General features: G+C 52.7%; 1 protein-coding gene across 1 annotated transcript in view; it reads right to left on the bottom strand.

The window, feature by feature from the left end:
* Nucleotides 1–1,264: 1,264 nt before the first annotated feature.
* The window catches only part of Ksr1 (kinase suppressor of ras 1), a 125,908-nt gene continuing 104,310 nt past the window's right edge, over nt 1,265–22,862 (bottom strand). Inside the window, exons 7-21 of the mRNA XM_051179839.1 lie at nt 21,764–21,847; nt 20,339–20,400; nt 20,140–20,246; nt 17,474–17,639; nt 15,457–15,498; nt 13,628–13,682; nt 13,054–13,102; nt 12,001–12,380; nt 9,946–10,042; nt 7,145–7,278; nt 6,161–6,292; nt 5,838–5,973; nt 5,026–5,159; nt 3,805–3,873; nt 1,265–1,746 (exon numbers count right to left, since the gene is read on the bottom strand). Of these exons, the coding sequence (XP_051035796.1) occupies nt 1,668–1,746; nt 3,805–3,873; nt 5,026–5,159; nt 5,838–5,973; nt 6,161–6,292; nt 7,145–7,278; nt 9,946–10,042; nt 12,001–12,380; nt 13,054–13,102; nt 13,628–13,682; nt 15,457–15,498; nt 17,474–17,639; nt 20,140–20,246; nt 20,339–20,400; nt 21,764–21,847 (1,726 nt within the window). The 3' untranslated portion in view covers nt 1,265–1,667. The remainder of the gene's footprint in view (nt 1,747–3,804; nt 3,874–5,025; nt 5,160–5,837; nt 5,974–6,160; nt 6,293–7,144; nt 7,279–9,945; nt 10,043–12,000; nt 12,381–13,053; nt 13,103–13,627; nt 13,683–15,456; nt 15,499–17,473; nt 17,640–20,139; nt 20,247–20,338; nt 20,401–21,763; nt 21,848–22,862) is intronic.

The raw sequence follows: 22,862 nt of genomic DNA, 5'->3' as shown, positions 1-22,862 counted from the left end.
CAGTGTGAGAGCATGGGCCAGAGGCTTAGGCATTGTGGCCTCTGGGAAGGAAGAGCCACGAGACGGCCACAGAGGCAGCAGCTATGCACTCTGTGGTTTTGGAGTAGGGAGGTCACACCAAGGGCGAGGGTGGAAAGCCAAAGGAATGGGGAAGTGACATGCCGGTCCCATTTCAGAGGACAGAGCTGAACACAGGCTCACAGCTCTTCCTCCTTCCACACTAGGGTCAAGATGCTACTGTCCCAGCTCTCCCGGAGCATGAGCAACCGTGCTGGGGGCGGGGGGGGGGGGGGGTGTGAAGAGAAGCTGACAACTTCTCAGAGAGTAGCCTGTTTTACCAGACTCCTGGACTGCACTCTGGTACTAGGGCAGGCTCTGAAAACGGTGGCTTTAATTGGTGTTTAACTGTGACAGAGACACATGGTCACTCCACAGAGTGACCTACTGTGTAGCCTACTGTCCAAATCTGCTTGTTCACTCCCATTTTGTCCCCACTCTGGTTGTGAAGTCTGACACTGCCCAACCTCTGCTCTGTAGGTGACAGTTTCTGTGGCGCATGTGTGACCTGTCCCAATCCAGCCCCTCTTGCTTGCTGGAATGAACACAAACAGAAGTCTGAGGCTCACAGATAGGGACCTACTAGGTATGTCTCATGCCCCCATCTGAGCTCAGGGCACACACAGGGGGCAGAACGGGCCAAAAGGCTGCAATGAGACTCGGGGAGTGGAAGTGGTGGTGGTAGGCCTAGAATCTTTTGGCATGACACAGACATGAGTTTTAAAGTGCTAGGGTCATCACAGGCTGTATTTGCCACGTTCCCTATTCTCATCAACCAAGAACTCACTGTACACACAGCTGATGGACTAGCTCTGGGCTCTGGGGGTTAACATGAGGCACTGAGGTGTGTATGATGATAGAGGCTGAGTTCCACAGCCTTCGTGCCTGCTTTGAGTGCTCAGAGAAGCAGCAGATGTCTCCACAGATGTGTGTTTGTTTTTCCCCCTGCGGTAGGAGCCAGGCCAAGATCCATCAGATCCATCTAGAAGCCACTTGAATTCAGTCTGTATTTTCTAGTACAAGCCCAGATCAGAGCAAAATCTGAATCCAAACTCTTCAGGAAGTCTTGACCATATCCAGATGGGCTCTTATTCACGGTTTCCTCTGTGAGCTAAGGAAGGCTTGGTGTTCCTTACAGGACAAATGGAGGGACCAGAGGGAGTCAGGGTCAAAGCACAGGCCGTGGCAAACCTCCTGTCATGTCCTTTTTCCCCAGAAGAGCCACATTCATGCAGCTTTTCCTTCTTCTCGCTCAACCCTGGGCCCCTCGCTGCTGCAGGGTCTTAGACGAGGGGTTGTGGGGGGCATTTCTGTTGCTCTGAAGTGCCAGCACCCCTTCTGCAGAGTTATTGATTATTGTAAAACACCAAGCCTGCAGTGCAAAAACCTCTGTGCAAACACTGGCTGTAATGGTGTCATCTGGAGCGGCATGTATGGCTCCAATCCTGAGCCCTACACACCTCTGTAACACGCACTCTTCATGGAGGAGTGGTACTCCTGGTCGGTAGCTTGCCATGCAAGGCTTCTCTGATTCCTCGTGGTGGTGGTTTGCGTGTTTTATAATCATGTTTCAGAAAGGAAGATACCTCTGCACGAACGTGCATGGCCGGCTACATCTTTGGATTATTGGGCTCCAGGGCCCCCAGGCCAAACCTTTCAAAGCGGGGCATGACTTTGCTGTTGTTAATGCTGCAGAGAGGAGCAGAGACATTGGGTTATGGCGCTTCTGGTTTTGACCAGAGTTAAGGAGTTGCTGGCTACGCCTAGCAGAGGATCTTTGTGAGGACAAGTGATCAGTCCATAGCCTTGGCAGAGCTGCTCCTGGCCACCCCAAGTCCTGTGCCTCAGCCACATTCCCTACCTGGTAGGGATAAGGGAAGACAGTGACATGGCTTGCTCATATGACTCGCCAGCACCCAGCATGGCAGTAGCCATTGTGGGCTCACTGAGGCTGTCTCCTCACTGGCTGCTCCGTGCGGATGTGGGACTGGTGAGAGAGAGACCCAGGGCCTGGACCAGGACTGATGCCCATGCTCCTTTCAGAAATGGTGCTCATGTGGGGTCCACTGGGGCCACCTTGGAGCACAATCCTGAGCCCAACTGTACAGATCCAGTCAGGGCCAGGAACCCTTAGCAGATGTGACAGCAGTTCTGCCTCCATCACTGAGCAACAGATATCACTTTGTTTACATTTCTGAGTGTGGCTCCTAAGGACCCAGTCCTTCTGAACTGATGCCTTTCATGGCAACACAGGGTGTGTGTGTGTGTGTGTGTGTGTGTGTGTGTGTGTGTGTGTGTGTGTGTGTGTGTTTTTGCATGCCTACTGTCCTTTGTCTTCAGGAGATAGACAGAGGACTCCACACAGGGCCCAGGACCTCTGTTCTAGCTCTGGACAGCTCTGAACCACTATCCCCTCCCTGGGACATTGTCCCAGGGTCACCCAGCCCCTCCCCATCCTCTGAGCATGCTCAGGAGGGGCTCATTAAGGTGTTAGTAGGGGCTAGGGACCAGAGGAACACAAGCAAGAGCCACTCTTGGGAGAACAAGAAAGAAAAGACCGTCTCATCCACGAAGGCAGCTGAGAGCTGTTCTTCTGCCTTGAGGGGTCACTCTGTTAGTGCCCTCCTCCTCTGGCAGTGACTCAAGTCAGGTACCCATAGGCCATGTGGAGGGGAGGGGCCGTTGTTAAAAACAGAGCACAAGAAGGAGTCTGCAGGGAAGAGACTGGAGCAGCAGAGACGGCATCCCCTGGGTTAGTGCCCGCTGGCGTTTTGAGTCTTAGCGGAAGTCACGGAGCTGAGCTGGCGATTAGGAGGAAGGAAGCCCTGGGGCATGCAAGACAGCCAGGCCTACAACCTACAGAGAGAGAGAAGCGTCAGAACCCGAGCCTCAAGGAGCCAGGGCACAGCACCTGCCAGAGTAGCTGCCCAGGGGCACAGCTGCCTGCAGAGACTAGGACCCCCAACTCCACCCCTCAGAATGGCAGCAGGGTAAGTCTGACAGTTGGTGTGGACACCAGGAAAGGTTTCCAGGTTCCCACAGGGCAGTTCTAGGCACTGCTCAGTTCTTTAAGCCCACAGGTCCTGGTGATGATCAAAATGGCTTCCTAGAGTTGACCACTTTTGCTCACTTGATTCCCCCCTTTATTTCTTATTCCTTTACTGTTACTAATATTTGTAGTGTTGGGGCCCAAACCCCAGCCTCGCATATGCTAAGCAAGAGTTCTACCACAGAGTCTCACTACATAGACCAGGCTGGCCTTGAACTCACAGAGATCTACCTGCCTCTGCCTCTGAAACTGGGACTAGAGGTGTGTATGTGTCACCATGTCCAGGTGCCATTGGTGCTTTTATTTCTGAGATTTCACTATGTATCTCAGGCTGGACCCAAACTTAAATCCCCCTGCCTTAGCCTCCTGGATGCTGGGATAACAGGCATATACTACCACAAATGGCTCACTGGATTATCCTCCTCTGAGCTTCAGACAGAAGTGGGAGCTCATTCTTCCTCACCCACATGCTAGCCCAAGTGGTGCGGAGAGGGGCCCTGCCTGCCACATCCCTCTGGGAGAAACACTAGCCCAGTGGCCCTTGCCGGTGGCCATTTCAGCTGCAAGAGGTCACTGTGGATTATGGGAATGAACACACAGATGTGAGAAGCTAGCATGCAGAGAGAGCAGGAAGGGTAGGTATGCATCAGGATAGGAGGCACACACAGGCAGGAAATGAGAGAATGATGGGAACACACTACTCCTCCAGAACCGGACAGGAGCTCTTAAAGTCACAGCGTCCTTTCCCGTAGTAGCGGCTCCTCCGGCTGCAAGACCATTTCACCAGCAGTTGAAGAGAACCATCGATCGATCCGGTCAAGCCAGTCAGCCGGGCAGGTGACAGCAGCCAGCAGACAGGTGGAAGAGTCAGGGTGGTGAGGCAGGGGAGATGACAAGACGGGCCAGTGTATCCGCCCCCCCCCCCCCCGAAAATGCAGTGACCAAGTGAATGGGAAAGGAAAGAGGAAGTGAGAGTTAGAGGTCCTGTGTTTAGGGAAGCAGAGACCAGGGACAGAAAGCTCACCCTGGCTGTCATGGAAGCCTGGGAGCTGGGAGCTGGTGGACTCAGTTTCCCATCTGTGAGATGAGAAGGTGGGGCTGATTGGTTTCCAGGAACAGGGCCATCTTTGAATGCCATTGCCTGCCCAGTGCAGGCATGGTTTGGTAGAAGAGGAAGCCTGCATTCAGAGGGCCCACATCTACAGCAGCACAGGCCTCAGCCTTGAGGCCCCAGCACCCCTCCCCACTGCCAATGCCAACCCCTCACCTGCCAAGCCTACAGGATTTACCCGATTCTTCGTGGCAAATTTTCTTACCTAAGCCCCACTGTGGAAACAAACTGAGGCAAGTGATATGCTGGCAAAGGGGTGTGGCGGGAGAGGGCCTTTGGGGGAGGAAGTCAGAGAGCCAGAGTAGAAACAGAACAGGACAAAATACAGGGAGGTGACAGCGGCCCCTGCTGCTCTGTGTCTCAGAACACAAAGGACCATGAGCAGAAAGGCTTCTGACACAAGTACACACACAGGAAGTGGCATGGCCCATGAAGGCACAGCAAGACTTCAGTGCTCAATAGCCCAGCAACTAAGTAGGTACCAGCCTAAGTAATAATGATGCTGCTTGTTAGGGGCTGTTTTGGTACCCACACGGTCCTGACCTCTGAGCCTTTCTCCTTTCAGGCATAACTTTCTTACCCTGGTCTAGCCTGGGCCTGGTATCAGTGATGATCTAATACAGTGATGTGTAGATTCCCACAGGTGGGGACTGGAGGTGTTGGCCTGTTAAGGGAGCCTCTATCCCTCTGCTCTGTGGAAGCCCCAGAGCGCAGTCTGATGCAGGTCCAGCAGAGGGCGCCCTCGAACACTGCAGACAAGCTCTCCAGGCTCTGATGGGCAGGTCTGGCTTATGGAGGGAGTACTTACTCAGCAGACTTCCAAAAGTGCCCAGGATGGGAGAGCCGCCTGTTCAGCTTGGGCAGCTTCTCCAGCATGTCCATCAGCAGGCTGAAGCTGGGTCTCTCCTGCAGGTCGAAAGCCCAGCACGCAGACAGGATCTCCTGTAAGGGGCACAGTGGTGTGTGGGCAGCTGGGAGGGAGGAAGGGAGGCACGTGGATAGGACATTTCATAAGGGTCCCTGTGAAGTTCCCAAGTGCCCCGCACAACCATGGGCGCAGAACCCTGGGAAGTGTTTCAGATGAGCCACCAGCCTTCCAGGTCAAAACGAACCTGCCTGCTCTCCTTCCTCAACTTGTCCTCCCCAAATGCGAGTGACCAAGTCAAGCAGAATGGAAACAGGAGAGGGGGAAATGAAGGCAGGCCCTTGCAAGATGGAAGGCACATCGGATGAATGTGAAGTGTCCCTAGGTGAATGTGAGGTTCTGGGAATCTATAAAGGGTGGAGCTGCCACAAGGGGGCGTCGCAGTGCTACCAGAGACGAGGAGAGTGAGCGGGACAAGCAGTAAATACAGGAGCAGCAGCTGTTAACCTGCACCACAGCTGCCATGATGGAAGGAAGGCTTTCTCTTAGGGTTCACTCAGCTCCAAAGCACCTTCTGCAGCCTTGACACCCAGGAGGGCAGCCTGCACATGTGGCCATCACAAGACACCCTCCACCCCGGGCTCAGCAACACAGGCTTTTGTCCTTAACTACAATGACCCCTGTGTCTTAAGAAAGCCGAGACCCTCTCTGTGGTCCTTTCCAGGTGGGTGAGTGGAGGGCTTCCCTCTACTCACGCCGACTTCCTTCCCCAGGCTGACGGATGCCAGAATGCGCCTCACTCCTTCCCCACTTCCAATCTGCCAGATCAAGGCCTCTGCAGGCTGGTGTTTAAAGGGCCACTCTCTTGCCTGTAGTTCATACCACACAGTCCTGTGGAGACACAACACAGTGTGGGCTATCGCGAGCTTCATAAAACCCCACAGGAGGTTTCACGTTAGGAGCCAGAGACAACAGGCCAAAGACAGCCCCTGGCAACAAGGGCCATGGCTGTGATTTCCAGGGCATACTTCCCAGCCCGAGGGCCAGCTCTGTGCCTGAGCACCGGAGACCTACTCACCCGAACGCATAGACATCAGCAGCTTTGGAGAAGGGCAGCTGGTCCTCATCCCTCCCCGGTGCCATTTCTCGTACAATCTCAGGGGCCAGGTAGCACAGCCAGTCATGGGACAGCTTCAGTTGGTTCTCACGCCTGGAGGCCGGGACAAGGGCTCAGTGGGGAGCAGCTGGCCTGACTGTACACACTGCGTTCACTCACATGTGGTAGGAAAGCCCAGAGAGGGACATGGAGGTCTTGAACAGGCTTGGCACTTCTAGAAAGGAGGCCATGGCTGGGAATGGCAGGGAGTTTCTGCTGACTGGGTGTGATTCCCTGTACCCAGAGAGTGGCTGCTCTGTCTAGGACCTCAGGCCTATCTGCAGATGTCAAAACCTGCATACTGACTCTCTTGCCTGTCAATCTTCCTTGAAACCCCACCTCCCATTCTTCCTTTTAAATTATTTATTTTTATTTTATGTGCATTTTTTTTTTTTTTTTTTGCCTGCATGTATGTCTGTGTGAGGGTGTCAGATCTTGGAGTTACAGACAGTTGTGAGCTGCCATGTGGTTGCTGGGAATTGAACCCAGGTCCCTTTGGAGGAGCAGCCAATGTTCTTAACCACTGAGCCATTTCTCCAGCCCTCCACCCCCCATTCTTATGGAGGAGCTTTACTTGCCACCCAACCCCTTTACCACCACAGGATGTAGAATGCTTTTTCTCATCAAGGGGGCATAAGCTGGGTCCCTCACCCATCACTGAGTAGCCAAGCTTCAAGTGCCAGGGAACTCAGCCTCCATGGGCATCCACCTGGAAATCAAGTCCCAAGGGGGACTAAACATCACCCAGACCCAACTCTGGACTGAAACCATATGGGCAGAGCCAGGAACCAAGGCAACCTGGCCTGTGCAGGGAAGGCTCTCGCCAACAATAGAGCCAGGGTTACCCCACACCTGTGCAGTGCTGCAGATCCCCCTGATCCATGCAGACACACATGGACAACTCACCGTTCTTCCCGGACCACGCCAGAGATCCCAAACAGCCCAAAGTCTGTAATGACCACTTTGCCATTGTCATAAAAGACATTCTTGGACTTGAGGTCTTTGTGCACGATGCCCTTGGCATGAAGATACCCCATGCCCTGCAAGACAGCCAACCTTGTATCAGAGGGTGGGGATGCTGAGAGATGGAGCCTGAGCTTCATTCAGGGTGAGGCACGTTACCCATCCCCACATCAATCTTCACACAGCTGTGTGTACAGTGAGTTCTTGGTTGATGAGAATAGGGAACGTGGCAAATACAGCCTGTGATGACCCTAGCACTTTAAAACTCATGTCTGTGTCATGCCAGATGATTCTAGACCTACCACCACTTCCACTCCCCGAGTCTCATTGCAGCCTTTTGGCCCGTTCTGCCCCCTGTGTGTGCCCTGAGCTCAGATGAAGGGATTAAGACTCATAGAGGGCAGGTGTCTTGCCCCAAGTCATAACAGCAGTTAAACATGGGTCCTAGATTTGATCTCATGCTCTTTCTATCCCACTCTGCTGCCAAACAGCCACCTGAGACTTGGGTAAGGTGTGAGGCATGGACACAGTGACTGGCAGTGTGCAGACGTCAAGGAGTATAAAGGTCAGTGAGTGAATGGGCTGGAGATGGAGCTCAGCAGTAAAGCGAGGGCTTAGCACGCACAGTCCTGCGTTCAATACTCAGCATTACCAATCTTAAAGAGCCAGGGCTGCAGGGATGGCCCAGTGGTTAGGAGCACTTCCTTCTCTTGCAGAGGACCAGAGTTCAGTTTCCAGCACCTGCAAAGGGTGGCTCACAGCCATCTGTAACTAGTTCCAAGGAATGCAGTGCCCATTTGTGGTCTGTGTGGGCAGCAGGGACACACTGGCACATACAGTCACAGTCACACAGACACAAAGACATACCCACACACACGGGGTGGGGGGGGAGAGAGAGAGGAGGGAGGGAAGGAGAGGGAGAGGAAGAGAGTGTGAGAAAGAGAGACTTAGAATCAGATATGAGTAATAATACCATCCAGACTAGGGCAAAGGGACACAAATGAGCAGGCTCTCAGGAGTTCCCTAGCTGGGCTGGGCTCTTAGGCAGGATGACACTCAGGGCAGGTAAAAGAGACATTCCTAGGATGCGATCTAAAGTTCAGCCATTTCTAACATCTCACCTTGGTATTAGGGGCCCCAGATGAAGTCTGAAGTCTGAGTTCCATGCTCTATCTGCACTCAGCTAGCACTGTGTGGCTTTGGGCACAGGACTGACCCCTTTGAGACTGCCTCCACACCCATCAGGTGAAATGCAGAGGGTGATTTCCAGCAGCAAGTGCTCTGGCCTGACCATTCAACAAGGGTCAGGCACACAGAGCCCATGGCTCAGGTGCTGGAGTGGCAGGTTCTACCGAGGGGCTGACTAAGGACAAGTAGCTGTCCCTTTCTGAGGCTTACTCACACCACAGGCACTATGTGGGGCTTGGTGGGTTACACTTGTCATCCTAGCACTTGAGAGGTGGTGGCAGGCCATCCTCAGCTACACAGTGAGTTTTAGGAAAGCCTAGGCTACATGAGTGCCTGTAACGGAACAAAATAAAACCACCCAAATACACAAAACCAGGAGTGACATCTGGAAAGGGCCAGGTGAAAGACACAAGCTCCAGAGCTGAGCCTGGACCGTCAGTCTTCTCCTCAGATTTCCCAGGTTCTCCACGGTAACCCCCAAGTTGCAAACCCTCTCTCGGAAGGTCAGGTCCCTCTGCTCTGCCTTTGACTCTCAACACATCTCAGATCACTCCAGAAAGGAAGTAAGCAGGGCTGGGGTGGGGGCTGAGCCAGTGCCCCCAGGGGCAAGAGGAGACCTTTCAGACCTTTCAGCGGGAAGGGAACAGAAGGAGAGGCTGCAAGAGGTAACTGACTCCAGAGCCTCTGAGTCACTTTCCTCCTGGGCCCTAGAAGTGGCCAGCCTGGCCCCTTAACTCCTGTGACTCAGAGGGCAGCTCCCAGATCTGAGGGAGGATCGTGAGTGGGGAGGGGTAGGATTCACGTGGGGGTGGGGGGCGGAGCAGAGTCCTCGGTGAAAGACTGCACCTGAGGCAGAGGTGACACTTTGGGTTTTGGTCTTAGAGGTTTAGTCTGAAATCTTGGTTTGTCCCCAAATACCATTATTACTTTTATGTTTTTCCTCCCTCCCTCCCTTCCTTCCTTCCTTCTTGTCTTTCTAATGGTTTTTCAAGACTGGGTTTCTCTGTATAACAGTCGTGGCTGTCTTGGAACACACTTTGTAGACCAGGCTGGCCTTGAACTCACTGAGATCTGCCTGCCTCTGCCTCCCCAGTGCTGGGACTAAAGGCCTGGGCCATCACTGCCCAGCCCCACGTGTGGGTCTTTTGATGCCCTGAAGTGAAATACTCTGTTTCCTACTGATGATGCTGAGAAACCCTCACCATGCACTAGCTCCCTGCCAACTGTGCTCTGTACGGACGATTTCGCTGTCTCTGCTCTGACCTAATAAAGGAGACTGTATAGGTATTTACAGGGGAGAAAGCTGAGGCTCAGAGATGCTAAACAAGTCTGGTGAGGTCACAGCTAGAGTGATACCATCTTTAGAACATGCAGAGTTTCTTCACAGCTAATTCAATTCTATTATCACCAACTGAGTAGCAACTCTGAATTTGATTGGATGAGTCAGGGAACCAGGCTGAAGGGCCCAGCTACGAGACAGAGGAGCCACAAACTGCCTGGGGTTAGGGCCAAGAGCTCTAGAGGCAGCTGGAACCCTGACCTGAATCCCACTTTACCTTGATGATCTCCTGGGCAATCTGCCTCGTCTTGTTGATGTCCAGAGATGTCTTGGGGTCCCTTACGAATGAGTGCAATGTCCGCCCCTTGCAGAAACTGTTGAGGGTAGTAAGGGTTGGAATGAGGCCTGAAGCTGCTACAGGCTGACCCTACCCCCATGGAACCTGTGAGGGGAATTGGGCCCTGCTTCTGGAAGGTTCTCCATCCCAACCAATACAAGCCATGAACATCTGTTTTTTTAAACCAAGACTTCAGCTGGAGCCTGGCTAGACGTGCTCACACACACATGCCCACCCATTTCTGGAGGTTCAGGGTCTGCCAGCTTTCTCTGCACAAGGAAACAGCTCATCCACACTCCTAGCCATTCAGGGCTGAGCAGGAGAACTCAGATGGGGAAGAACTTGGCTTCCAGGACTCTCAACAGGCTATATGGAACCTCTCGGGCTCACTATGAGGACTGCCATTTTCATTATATGTAGATCCCAGCCACCACATTCTGTGGCTAACTGAGTATTGCATGTTCCTCTCTGTGCAGACCCTTTCCTCTTTGGGAAGAGGAGGCTTGAACGAGAGGAGGGTGATGGATGGCAGAGGAGGCTACAGAGCTGGGGCACCCCTGGGGACTCAATGTTTCACTTTGAGCTGGAATTTTATAGAATGGATCAGGGGACTCTAGTGACTGGATACTGTTTAGCAGTTCTTTATCTCTGAAAAAAAAAAAAAAAGCCAAAACAACAACAACAAAAACCCTCATTTATTGTATTAAGAAAAGAAAAGAAAAAGAAAACACACAAAAAAGCCAAGACATTTGGGACGGTTTGCTTGCTTTCCCCAAAGCACAGGGTCCAGGTACAGGACACCTCATAATGGTGAGGGCTTTCTTGGCTTCGTGGAATGGAAGTCATGAGTACCTGAGTTTGGTTCCAACACCAACTTAGAAAACTAAATTTGAAACTGGGCATGATGGTATATACCTTTATTCTCAACACCCAGAAGGCAAGACAAATCTTAGTTTGAGGCCAGCCTGGTCTATATAGTGAGTTCCAGGACAGCTAAGGCTCTATTGAGGGACCATCGCCTAGGTGTGTGTTTGGCAATACATGCATCTGTAAACCACAGTGCTAGGATCCAAACTCAGGTCCCCAAGCTTACAGAGGAGTTCTTGCCACCAAGCCTTCTCAGGCCCTTTGTCTCATTTTAAAGTCAACAGTGTCTTAAGTGGCATAGGCGACTGCTTTTGTATCTAGGCCAGCAGCTCTGGAGAAGGACATTGTTTTACATGGAGAATGACAAGTGAGCCACAGAATGCTTCCTGAAGGATAAACAGGCAATACACATTAAGATACCAAAATGTAGGGACTGGGGTACAACTCAGCACAGCGCTTGCTGAATGCACAAGGCACTGGGCTTACCCCAAGGTAGTGCATGCACACCGAAGTAGACCTTAGGTCTACAATCAACCAACAGAAGGATAATCCTAGTTATGTATTTTTAAATTAAACTACTTTTTTTTTGTGTATGTGCATGTGTGCCCATACCACAGCATGCCTGTGGTGGTCAGAGGACAGCTTATGGGAGTCAGTTCTCTCTCCACGGGTTCTGGGAATCCAAATCTAGTTGTCAGATTTGTGCCCTTACCTGCTGAGCCATCAGCTTTATTTTAATGAAAGGAATATTGAGATTTTAACCATACTCACCTGTCTGGGGAAGTGTCCAGGCAAGGTGGTATAAGCATAGCTTTGTGTCTTTTATAAAACACTGGGATTTTCTTTATACTCAGATGGTCTGTTTATTATGTCTCTGTCTCTCTCTTTCTCTTTTGAGGAGAGACAAGGCTATCTTAAAGTCAAGATTCCCCTGTCCCAGCCTCCAAGCTGCCACACCCAGCTCTGATGTTTTGACATCAGTGGACAGTATGGATGGAGACATGATTCTTTGTCTTTGGTTTTCCGCTTCCTCTATCTAATAACCCTTCCACATCCACAGAAGCTGCAGGCTTCAGGGACAGGGAAGCCATGCTGCTCATGGCTTCCCACCCAGGTGGGGTGGCTTACCTGGTGATGATGGCCAGGTGGGGTGGGTTCATGCAAGCTCCCATGAAGAGCACCACGTTCTCATGCCTGGTCTGCCTGTAGTTCATCACCTCTTTCTTGAACAGCTTCAGGTGGTCCTGATTGTGGCCGTCCATCTCCAGCAGCCGAATGGCCACCTCGCCATGCCATCGGCCTCGGTGCACCCGGCCCCAGCGGCCCTGCCCAATGGGTTCGCCTAGTTCCACCTGTTCAAAAGGGATGTCCCACTCCTGTAGGTACACACTAGTCTGGCTGGCTTTTCGAGAGATGGGGCCCCGCCAGGGCCGGCGGGAGCTGGGGAGATCATCCACCTCATCCTCATCATCTTCTGCCTCAGACTTGCCAGCCTCAGGCTCCTCAGCCTGAAAGAAGACAGAACAGAGAGGGGGTGAGCCTGCGTCTTCTCTTCCTGGAGTGCTGGCCAGGTACCACCAAGCCCAGCACCCTGGCCTCCTTCTGGTAGTCTCCTGCCTGAACTACACAGCTTTGATACCTATGCCCTGCCTCCCAGCAGCAATAGCATCCTAAGCCATGCTGCTCTGCAGAGACCCAGGCTTAATTCATATTTCTGTTTGAAGGTTAGGACGGTGGCTTCTTTCTGGGTCTCATGTAGCCCAGGCTAGCTTCCAACTTGCTGTGTAGCTGAGGATGACTTTGAACTTCTGATCCTCCTACCTCTGTCTCCTCAAGGGTCTGGGATTACACATGGGCACCACCACACCTAGTGAAGATTAAGATGTTGGTCCTTGACACCTTATCAGAGCTGCCTGTCAAGCTCTGAGAACAGAGAGATGCTTACCCCTGTCCCCGGCTGACTGAACTAGGCCTGTGGGTTGAGATTGAGGCCAGGAGGATAAAGAGGCTCCTGCAGGTAGCGCTTTGCACTATTCTTCCCTTCTACGCACATCTACCCACACCTGCTGCAACAGGCACACACCTCATCCCCATGGCCCCCACCGACCCTGGGCACCCTAAGAAGAGAGGAGAGGGAGGCAGCTAGCTACCTTGGCTCTCATGCATGTCACTCCTACTCACCTCTGCTTCATGGACACCCAGCACTTCTGCTTTGGGCTGGTCCTCGAGCCTAAGAGTGAAACGGGCTTGGTCAAGGATGTCCTGGGCTGGGCTAGGGTGGCCCAGGGTGAGGCAATGTGAAAGCTGTGGACACAGGCAGGAGGCTGACTGGAGGGAATGGGGACGAGGGGATGGGCAGCTCGCACCCTGGCACATACGGCCCATGGCTTCTGCCTTTGAGACCTGGTCATCACCTCCTTCAGGCATGAATTTATGTAATTTAACCCCCTTAAGTGGTTGCACTTAAAGACCTACTTCACTGGCTGAGAACCAAGGGACTGGGGAGCCAAGTGCTAACAGCAACCTGATGGAGAGCCAGAGACAGGAGAGATGTTCAGTAGGTCTCTGTTCACCTATATTTCCTCCTGGGCCACCAGCCTCCTTCTGCTGTACACAAGTCCCATACAGTGCTCACTGTACCGACAGGAGGCAAATCAATCCCCAGGCTCCAAGGATGAAACAGGCCTGCTCCCCACCAGGCGGGCACAGATCCGGAGGGTCAGATATGTAGGGTGGGTTGGGAGGTGGTTCATACCGTGTAGTGTCGGTTGTGCTGGAGAGCGGGGCTGCCTGAGGACAGGCTGAAATGTCTGCAGGGAAGAGAACAGGAGCAAAGCGTGAGTATGCTTTCCTTCATCTCCAAAGGCTAGCACACCGGGGACAGCCCTTCTCCCCTGAGCTGTCACCGCTCCTCAGGCCACTTCCACCAGGATCGGCTCATGCTCTGCAAGCTCACACAAACTCAGTCTACAAGGCTGCCCCAGGCAGAGGCTCTGGGTGAGTGACTCTAGAGAGACCCCAATGATTAACACCACTGCTGGGCCCAAATGACCCACAAGGGGCAAAAGCTAGCACTGCCACCTCTGCACAGGGTCCTTCTGGTGGCTATGTAGCACCCGGTAACACAGGCGACACCTGGCACCTAGTGTAGCTGCTGGTCCCCGCTCCTGACTCTGGGATTGGGTGGCTGGTGTCCCAACTATGCACAGGAGGAAATCCACACCAGGAAGGAGGCTGCAGGCTGGTCCAGCTGTAGCACAAAGACCCACCTCTAGGATACCAGAAACAGACACACCCCTCCCCGAGTGGAACCAAAGTCCAAAGTGCTACACGAAGTGTGGTGGCAGTGAGCAGGGCCCCCTCTCTCAACAAAGAGAAGCAGGAAATGGCAACAGCTCGAGCTACCAGCAGCCCTTTCCTGCCCTGGACAAAGACCTTCCCTACTCAGCCCTCAGTTAATCTCCTTCACTGGAAGATTTTCTCCACAGCTGCCTCTGAGAGTCAGAGGGGCCAGACTCTGACAGACAGAAGCTGTGGGCCTTCGTATGGCGCAATGCACCCATGTGCACAACATGCTGGGCAGTGTTGGGGTCCAGGGGCCTCAGAAGCATCCGTTACAGCCTCTCCAGACACCTCCATATCACCTCCAGATTGCCAGGCCTGCATTTCCACACATGCTCAGGCTACTCCAGAGGCTACCTGTGTCTTGGGGGAGGTGTGGGACGGCCCGTGTCTGGGAACCCTCACACTTGTCCTTCACAGAGTGCATTATGCGCCCTGTTCTCATGCGTTCCTTTTTCATTAGAACTGAAGCCCCACCCCTACCTGCAGGGCAAAACAGGCCACGCAGGGAGAAGTGGTCCCCCAGTGGAGGGGACACTAGTGTGCATACACACCCCAGAGCTGGTAATTAGGAGCTCTGGGGAGATGGGGGAGTCACACGAAATGGGCAGATCCCCCAAGCTCCTGGCAGACCCCACACACACCTGAGCAGAATTACAGGGATAATGATTACTGAATGCTCCAACTTGATTCTTGAAGGGAGCAAATCTGGAGAATAGAAAAGCCTGGAATAAGCAAAATACTGGGGCTTCTAGTCTTGGCAAATCAGAGAAAAGCATCAATTATATAGCCTCGAAGGTGAAGGGGTATGGGCAAATACAGAAGTGGGCAAAATAGTTTTTGGAGAAGGGAATCAATCCAAGGATTGCCTCATTGAATGGAAATTTTTCCCTTCAAGCTTTCTGCAATGAGGTAGTTCCTTTGATTACCAGCAAGTGGCACTGTGTGCTAAGGCTGGGAAAGTCAAAGCCTGCTGAGAGATGATGACATTGCCTGGAAGATTTTTCACATGGTACCAGCAAGTAGCCCCCTCCCCTCATTCTGCAAGTGAGTTCTGAGTTCTCATTCTTCTTGTGTCACTTTTGGGCAGTGTGACCTTGAGCCAGTTCCCTGCAGCCTCCAGGACTTTCTCACCCTCTTGCCCAGCTGAAGTGGGCTCAAGTGTATAGGGAGAAGGCACCAGGCAGGATAGACAGAGGGTCACAGCAAGGGACAGTGAGTGGACCCATGCAGAAGACTCACCTGGAAAGATAAACTGCTGTCTATGATGAATGAAGTAGGCAGCTTAAAACAGAAGAGGAGGTGAGTCACACAGTGCAAAGCCAGCGCGGGAGGCGGGGTGCATGGACTTGGGGGGCAGGTGCTGGTTATTGGCTTAGGAGGCTCTGCCCCGGGGGCTCTGGTGAGAAAAGGCGGAGCCATGCAGGAAAAAAGGAACCGAACTAGAGGAGAATCCGAGTGTGGCAAGCCCAGGAGTGTGGCAAGCCCAGGAGCAGAGGGGCTGTACGGGCGGTGCAGCACGGGCCATCTCAGCGGTCACCTTGCTGCACAGCCCTGGCCAGGGAGCACTGGGAAAAGCTCGGACGATGTCCAACAGTGTGTGCAGAGTAGCCTCCTTCCCTTCAGTCTACCCTGACCCACAGGCACCTTGACCTCCCAGTTTGAGCTCTGGATCCTCCCAAGGTACCATTGCAGGCCACTTGTCCTGTCTCTGACAAGGCTTGCTGTCTTGTCTGCACTGGTTTTAAACCCATGGGCCCCATTCTCCTGCTGAGGCCTTGCAAGTAGTTGGGACTCTTGGTGAGTCTAACCTCAGCTCTCCTCCATAAGGCTCTGGGGCGTGGGGAGGCAGTTAGCCCCCTCCCCCACCCAGTGCCTCACTGTGAGTAGGGGAATACACCAGCTTGCCCAGGCTTTCCTGTGAAGGGCAGTGGTGAGGCTCCTGGACAGCACAGGGTAGGTAGGTGGCATGAGTGGTCCAAGGTTCTTCCCTGTGGGCCCATCCCAGCCCCCCAGAGAGATGTTAATGAGTCCACTAAGATCACGGACAGGGTTAGGCCCATTTCCCTTACGGGTCATCTGTGTAAGTGGACAGGACCTAATCAATATCATAAAAACATTTTTTTTTTTTTTTCTGTATCCCTTGTCTTTTCAAACCATCCCTTCTTAGGAAAACTCAAAGCAGATGGTTTAGCAAGAGACTTGTTCAGAGTAATGGCAGAATGGAACTGGGAAGGGAGCTAATCCAGGGCCACTGCTCAGCCACAGGGTGGGGCAGTGTGCGGGGCAGACATCACTGTTAAGAGCACTCCAGCCATGAGCATATTAAGGAAGGCACTGGAACAAGTGGCAGAAGAGTCCTACCCTTTGGCCCCTCACCATCCCCAAAAGTCCCAAATTCCCCGCTGGGCCCAGAGGCTGCTTGGCCAGCTGCTGCCTGTGTACTGGGTCGGTGCGAGTTGAGGGGCGTGGTGGCACTCTAACTTTCTGGGTTTAGAATCAGGGACCAGTGACAGGGATTGATCTGGACCCTGTGGGTTACAGCAAACAGGAACATCAGAGCTGCAACTCTTTGCCCTGGCTCTGATGGCAGAGCTGCCTTTGCCAAGGATGCCACAGCTCAGAGCCATGTGGCTAAGTGGGCTTTGCTTCCTGGAGACAGGGAGGCCCTGTGTGGCTGACTGGAACAGAGGGCAAAAGAGGATGAAATCCTGGCCTCTCCCTGCAGTCCCAGGGCAGCTGGGCTCAGCTCTACCCTCCAGAGTTGCCCCAGAGCTCACTGCCTTCACTTGCTCAGTGGAGACCACCTCATTCTAATTCCCCAAGGTCTCTGGGGATGTGAGGTCTTGTCTGAGTATCCAGACCCAATCAGAGAACTGCATATGCCACAGAAGCCCAATGCCCTTTTGTAGGTTTTCTGTTCCCCACTGTGCCTGTCACATCACCTTTGAGCTCAGAAGGCATCCCTGAGAAAGGGTGATGCTGGGCAGAAGCCACCACAAGAACAGGCAGGCAGTCTGGAGTTACCCCAAGCACCCAAGCTCTGCGTTAGACAGTCTTGAGTCTGGCCCTGGCAATGCCACTGCACAATGCAGGGTTGGCCACTCCTCCTTTCTTAAGCCCAGCAAACTCATCTGTAAGACGGGTACACCAGCATCAATCCCGCGCTCAACAAATGCTCCGCAGACACAGCTCGCAGGGGACACCGGGAGGTCTGAGGCCATCCCTTAGGACCTAGAAAAGCCCAGAGGTGTGGTACCTGGGAAGTTGAACCTGCTGTCCCGCTGGCCAGGTGATGGGTTGGGGGGCGTGGTGGCACTGGAGGGGTTAGATGAGGTCAGGAAGGGCGCTGGTGATGAGGGTGTGGAGGATGTGGTGGAGGATGGGTTGCTGCTGGAGTCCAGGTTCATGGCTGGAGGATGCTCCTGCAGGACCAGAAATGCCAGGATGGGCAGGGCTGCAAGCTCAACTCAGCAGCTGCCAACCTGTTGGAGACCTCCTTTTCTCCCCCCTCCTTCCAGCTCCAAGGGTGGAGGTCAAGTCATAGATCCTTGGGGCCCTGCTCTGTAGCCCCACGATTTTCTGGGCCTAATATATGATGAAAAGATACTTAGAGACCCTCCCCTAATGATCCCTGGCCATCTTTCTTACTGTAGTTCCTACTTCCCCCTAAAAACCCATCTGAACCCTAGCTGGAACTATGTATGCTCTTCCTCTGTATCCTTCCACAGCTCCCAGCATTTCTGCATCCAGGCACCCTAACATACATACACTTTGTCAGCTGCAGACAGCCAAGGTTGGTTTGCTGACGACCATCTCTCCCACCCCAGCACCCACCTGGCTCTGAGCTGGGCACCCAGTTTCTTGATGAATTGAATTCATACTCTGACCAACATTTTTGCAGCTTCTGCTATGTGCCAGGCCCTCTGCAGAAGGTGGTTGACAACAAGGCACGGAATCTGTGGTTTCATGATCTTGTCCTAACAGGACAAGGGCCCTCAGAGAACCCGCAAAACTCCGAAGAGTCAACAGCTTGAACCAATGTTGTTTGCCATCTTGAAGGGTTAAGAATTCCAGGGCTGGAGGCTGGGGGCTGGGGGCTGGGGATGCAGCTCAGTTGGTGCGATGCTTATCTAGCACACACAAAGCCCTGGTTTTAGTCCCAGTACTGAAAAAACTGGGCATAGTGGAACAGGCCTGTAATTCCAGCTTTCAGGAGGCAGAGGCAGGAGGATCAGGGAGTCAAAGTCAGTAAATAGGAGTCTGGGCTGTGCTCATTAGGCTCAGACTGTTTTTCTGTCTGCAGATTCATGCAATAGAACCTAGTATGACCCTAGTAGATACCCACTAGGTTCTACCATTTCTTAGCTGGGCAGCTTTGGGCAACTTATTTGAGCTCTCTGAGTTTCCATTTCCTGAGCTACTCAGTGGAAACATCATCACTTATGCCAGAACATTGTGTGGATTTGGAGAAAAATGGAGACCAAGACACAGGAGGTATCTAATGTTTGCTCAACTCTTTTGTAGACCTGCTATCTTGGACCAAACAGTGCTCGGGACCATGTTTTGAAACTTAACCAGGCCAAAAGGTTAAAAGGCCAAAAGACCCAAGACGGGTCCAGGGGCACTCTGGGATAGATGGATTGCAGATCTAGTCCAATGCCTTCATTTCCTAGGGCAGAAGGCAACTCCTTAGACAAAACAGGATCAAAACAGTTAGTGCCACGTTTTATAAGTTTCTCTCTTGTAAGCTCTGAAGGCTGAGGGTGTACCGTATACTCTGAAGCTCATAGACCTGAAGCTGACCTTCCTTGCTAGGTTGGCTGGCCTGACATGGCACCAACTAAATGGCACTCTCTCTTTCTGCTCCCACTCCAAGGCTGAGATGACACCCCCCCCTTCAGTCCCTATAAGCAGGAACTGGCCTGAGAAGAGAGGGTAGTGTCACCTGGGCCACAGGAGCAGGCTGATCCTCTCTCTGCACCTGTGCACCCATAGACAGGTCACAGTGGCTGCACTACAGGCTTCTCGTTCACTTGATGACCCATCCAAATGCTGACTGTCTAGCACGTGTGGGGACAATGTGGACATAAGGGGTGTGTGTGGGAGGGAGCAGTACTGCCTGGCTCACTGGGGACATCTGTGACAAAGGGAATGGGGCAAGGGCAGGGAAGGTGGCTAAAGAAGGAGTTAGAGGGGAATGGGACAGATATTATTCCCACCCCTGCTGCAGCAACAGTGGCCCCATCCCAGCGCCTGTGCATGAAGCACTGTTATCCCTGTTCCAAACAATCTGTGAGCGAAGCTCAGAGAGGTCTAGCAGCTCATTTAAGGTCACAGAAGCACAAAAGGGACAGTGGTGACTCAGTCAGGGCTGAGGACCTGTGTGTCTGTGTTCCCTTCAAGGTCAGCATGTTGAAAGTCAGCGCCCCCCCCCATGGTCATGGTGCTAGTGTTGGTGGGTAGGGTCTGTGAGGCTGCTCAGACCACAAGGATGGGAGAGTCTTTACAAACAGTCACTGCCCTGAGCACTTCCATTATGTGAAGACACAGTGAGGGACCCTGAGGAATGGGCTCTGGGAAGCCTGGGACTCAGTCTCTGCAACTGTAACATGGAACAGGCACATACCTAGGTTTTTGGTACAAAGTAGGTGTCCAGGAATGCTGGATCACAAGTGCTGGGGGTTAGAGGTCATGGGTATCACCACATACAACTCCAGCATGGACAGAACCGCACCTACTATGTGGCTAAGCCAGGACTCCTGGCGTGCCCCAACCTTGGCTGTGCCGCAGATCTTGGATTGCAGTGTGGTGTCCCACTTCCCCAGGAAGCCTGATGATGAGGTGCTTTGTGGAGGGAATCTAGGGCTTGGGGAGGCATTGTTCCCTGACACAAGTTCAGGTCACAGGGCACTGCCAACTTACCTTCTTCGTCAGGGCCTTGGGAAGGGTTCCAAAATGGGGTTCTGATGCTCTGTCCACTGGGTTGTTGATGTCTGAGGGGACAGACTCTGTCCTCCGAAGCCTGGCTACTGCTTGGAAAGGAGGGAATCCGTTAGCAGGAATAGGCCATGGAGATGCACCTGATTCCCGGAAGTATGAGAAGGGAGGAGCTGTCACTCACGTGGGAGGAAGGATATTCTGCAGGCAGGGGCTTCCTTGGTGCACTTGTTGTGACATTTCAACCTGCACAGGAGGAAGAGTCAGCATTCCAAGGGGCATCCCAGAATTGCTCAGATGACCCTGACACAGCCTCAGTTTCCCCCAAACAAGTTCCCCCCAAACAAGTGTTAACTCCAAGGTGTGGGAGTACCCTGTGTGCCATAGCCACTGTGTTCCATGTCCCCACAACCCGCTCCCTTGCTTTTAAAGGGGAACTTCCTCCACTTTAGAAAGCTTGGGAAAATCTGACCTTAAAGAAACATTCTAGAGAGGCCACCAGCATCATCAAGGGCTCTGGGGCCCCCAAGGGTGTCCCCCTACAGGCACTGGCTAGTCTGATGGGCAGTCCCCAGCCAGGAATGGAAAGAGCTGTGTTCCCCTTTGGGTCTGTTCTGCCATTCTAAGTACAGGACAGTGTGGCTCAGGGGCTGCCATGGGCTGGCCACACCTGCATGGAGCTGAGGATCTCATTTATAGCCAGTTTCCTCATAGATCATCAGGACACAAGTCATCAGGCTGGCGTGCATGAGACCCTGTCACCTTAGTTCTGATGACAGCCCAGGAGCTGCCACTCATAGCAGCTCAGATGAGCTGCACAGAACAGCATCCCAGATGTCTGAATGGTAAACATGAATCCCAGAAAGGGTAAGTGCCTTACCCCATGTCACACAGCAACATCAGGGTTAGGGTGGCTGGGAACTGAGACTCCAGGCTACCCTCTGGAAGGTGTGTGGGCAACCAGATGGCAGACTGTTGGTCCTTACTGTTCCTTACTCATATCCCTTCCCACTGGAAACCATAATGCTGTGACACAGCAAAGCTGGGTTGGTATAAAATCTCATCTCCCTCACTCTGCCCAAGCATAAGGCAAATCTGCTGTCACCACCCATCCCATCCCTGCAGCCCACCTCCCAACCTCAGAACTCCTTGTAGGCCCCAGAATCCTTACTTGTTTGTTTATTTTTGGTTCTACAAGACAGGGTTTCTCTGTGTAATCCCAGCTGTCCTGGAACTCACTCTTTAGACCAGGCTGATCTCGAACTCACAGAGATCCTCCTTCCTCTGCCTCCTGAGTGCTGGGATCAAAGGTGTTTGCCACCACTGCCTGGCTGAGTCCTCACTTTATTCCTTGCCCCTGAATCCTTTTTTCCTCATTCTACCTAGTAAACTTCTCTTCAGTCTTCAAAACCCACTTCAAATATTCCTTTCTTCCAAGAGTGTCTCACTTCACCTCCCTAAGGGCTCCTGAGCACCTGGTGTGCCCAGTGGCATTGTGACCAGCTGGTTAGAGGAAGTCCTTCAAGTGTGATATGACAGGAGGCCAAGAATGAAGTACCGGGGCTATCACAGAGGACACGCACCCACTCCCCACCCCTCTGCCAGTCACCTGCAGTGTTTGCACTTGACTCCGAACATCATACTCTTCTGGCACACATTGCAAACCTGCGACAGCCAAGACTTTGTGGAGAACCTGCAGCGGGTAGAAACGTGTATGCAGATCAGAGCCTGGCCTCTGGAGCCGTCCTGGGAAAAGGAAACTTGGCCTGATCCCAGAACCACAGGAGTTCTGTACTTGGGGGTCACAGCATCTACCCTCCCAACCCCAGGCATCTGGATTTCCCAGCTGCTATCAGTATCTTAAAGTTAGTATGGCCAATGGCATCAAACGTGACACCAGTGACCAAAGCACCGGTGTGCATGTCCTTGGACCCAGCAACTCTAGTCCTTGGCATTGACTCAACATGTTAGTCCCTGGGATGAGATGTCACCTGACATACGGGCACAGAGCTGCTGCAACCATATACCACAGTAAGGCTGGAAATGCTACGTCCACCAGCAGGTGAGCACAGTGCCATCCCTCCAGACGGAGGAACACATGCAGCTCTTTCCACACACGTGCAATCCCCTCCAAATCTCACAGCCCAGAAGACCAAATAAAGTCGAATAGGACATGATGCTATTGCCATGGTCAAACACAGGAAAAGCCCATCCCTGATGACTGACTCGGATGGTGATGGCAGGCAGCAGCATAGTCAATCGGGAAGAGCCAAAGATGACTCTCAGGGTGCTGGAATGTTCTTTATCTTCAACAGCACACACACAGGGGGCACAGCTATAAATGCCATGTATGTTGTACTCTATGTAAATCACATGGATTTAAAGAGGGGAATTAAGCAAAGCACGGAGCTGTAATAAGCGTAGTTTTGTGTGAGAAAGGAAACAGAACATGCATACACACTTGCCTATGTAAATCGCCCCCACATGGTACATGACCTGTCTCGGGCACACTGAGAAGCCAGGGGCAAGGGTGAGAGGGACTTTTCTCTCTACCTTCTGAAAACTCTTCAGTTCTAAGCATATGTACTGTCAGTCTAAAATCTACTTAAACAAAACCAAAATCAATCCAGAAGATAGGCTGGAAGGAGAAATGGGATTCCAAGAGGAGTGGTGTCCTCCAGCACAAAATCACAAGGCCAGTCCGGAAA

Source organism: Phodopus roborovskii, unplaced genomic scaffold (assembly GCF_943737965.1).
Source record: "Phodopus roborovskii unplaced genomic scaffold, PHOROB, whole genome shotgun sequence".
Lineage (NCBI taxonomy): Eukaryota > Metazoa > Chordata > Mammalia > Rodentia > Cricetidae > Phodopus > Phodopus roborovskii.
The sequence above is the reverse complement of the archived record's forward strand: the minus strand, read 5'-3'. Positions and strand labels throughout refer to the sequence as shown.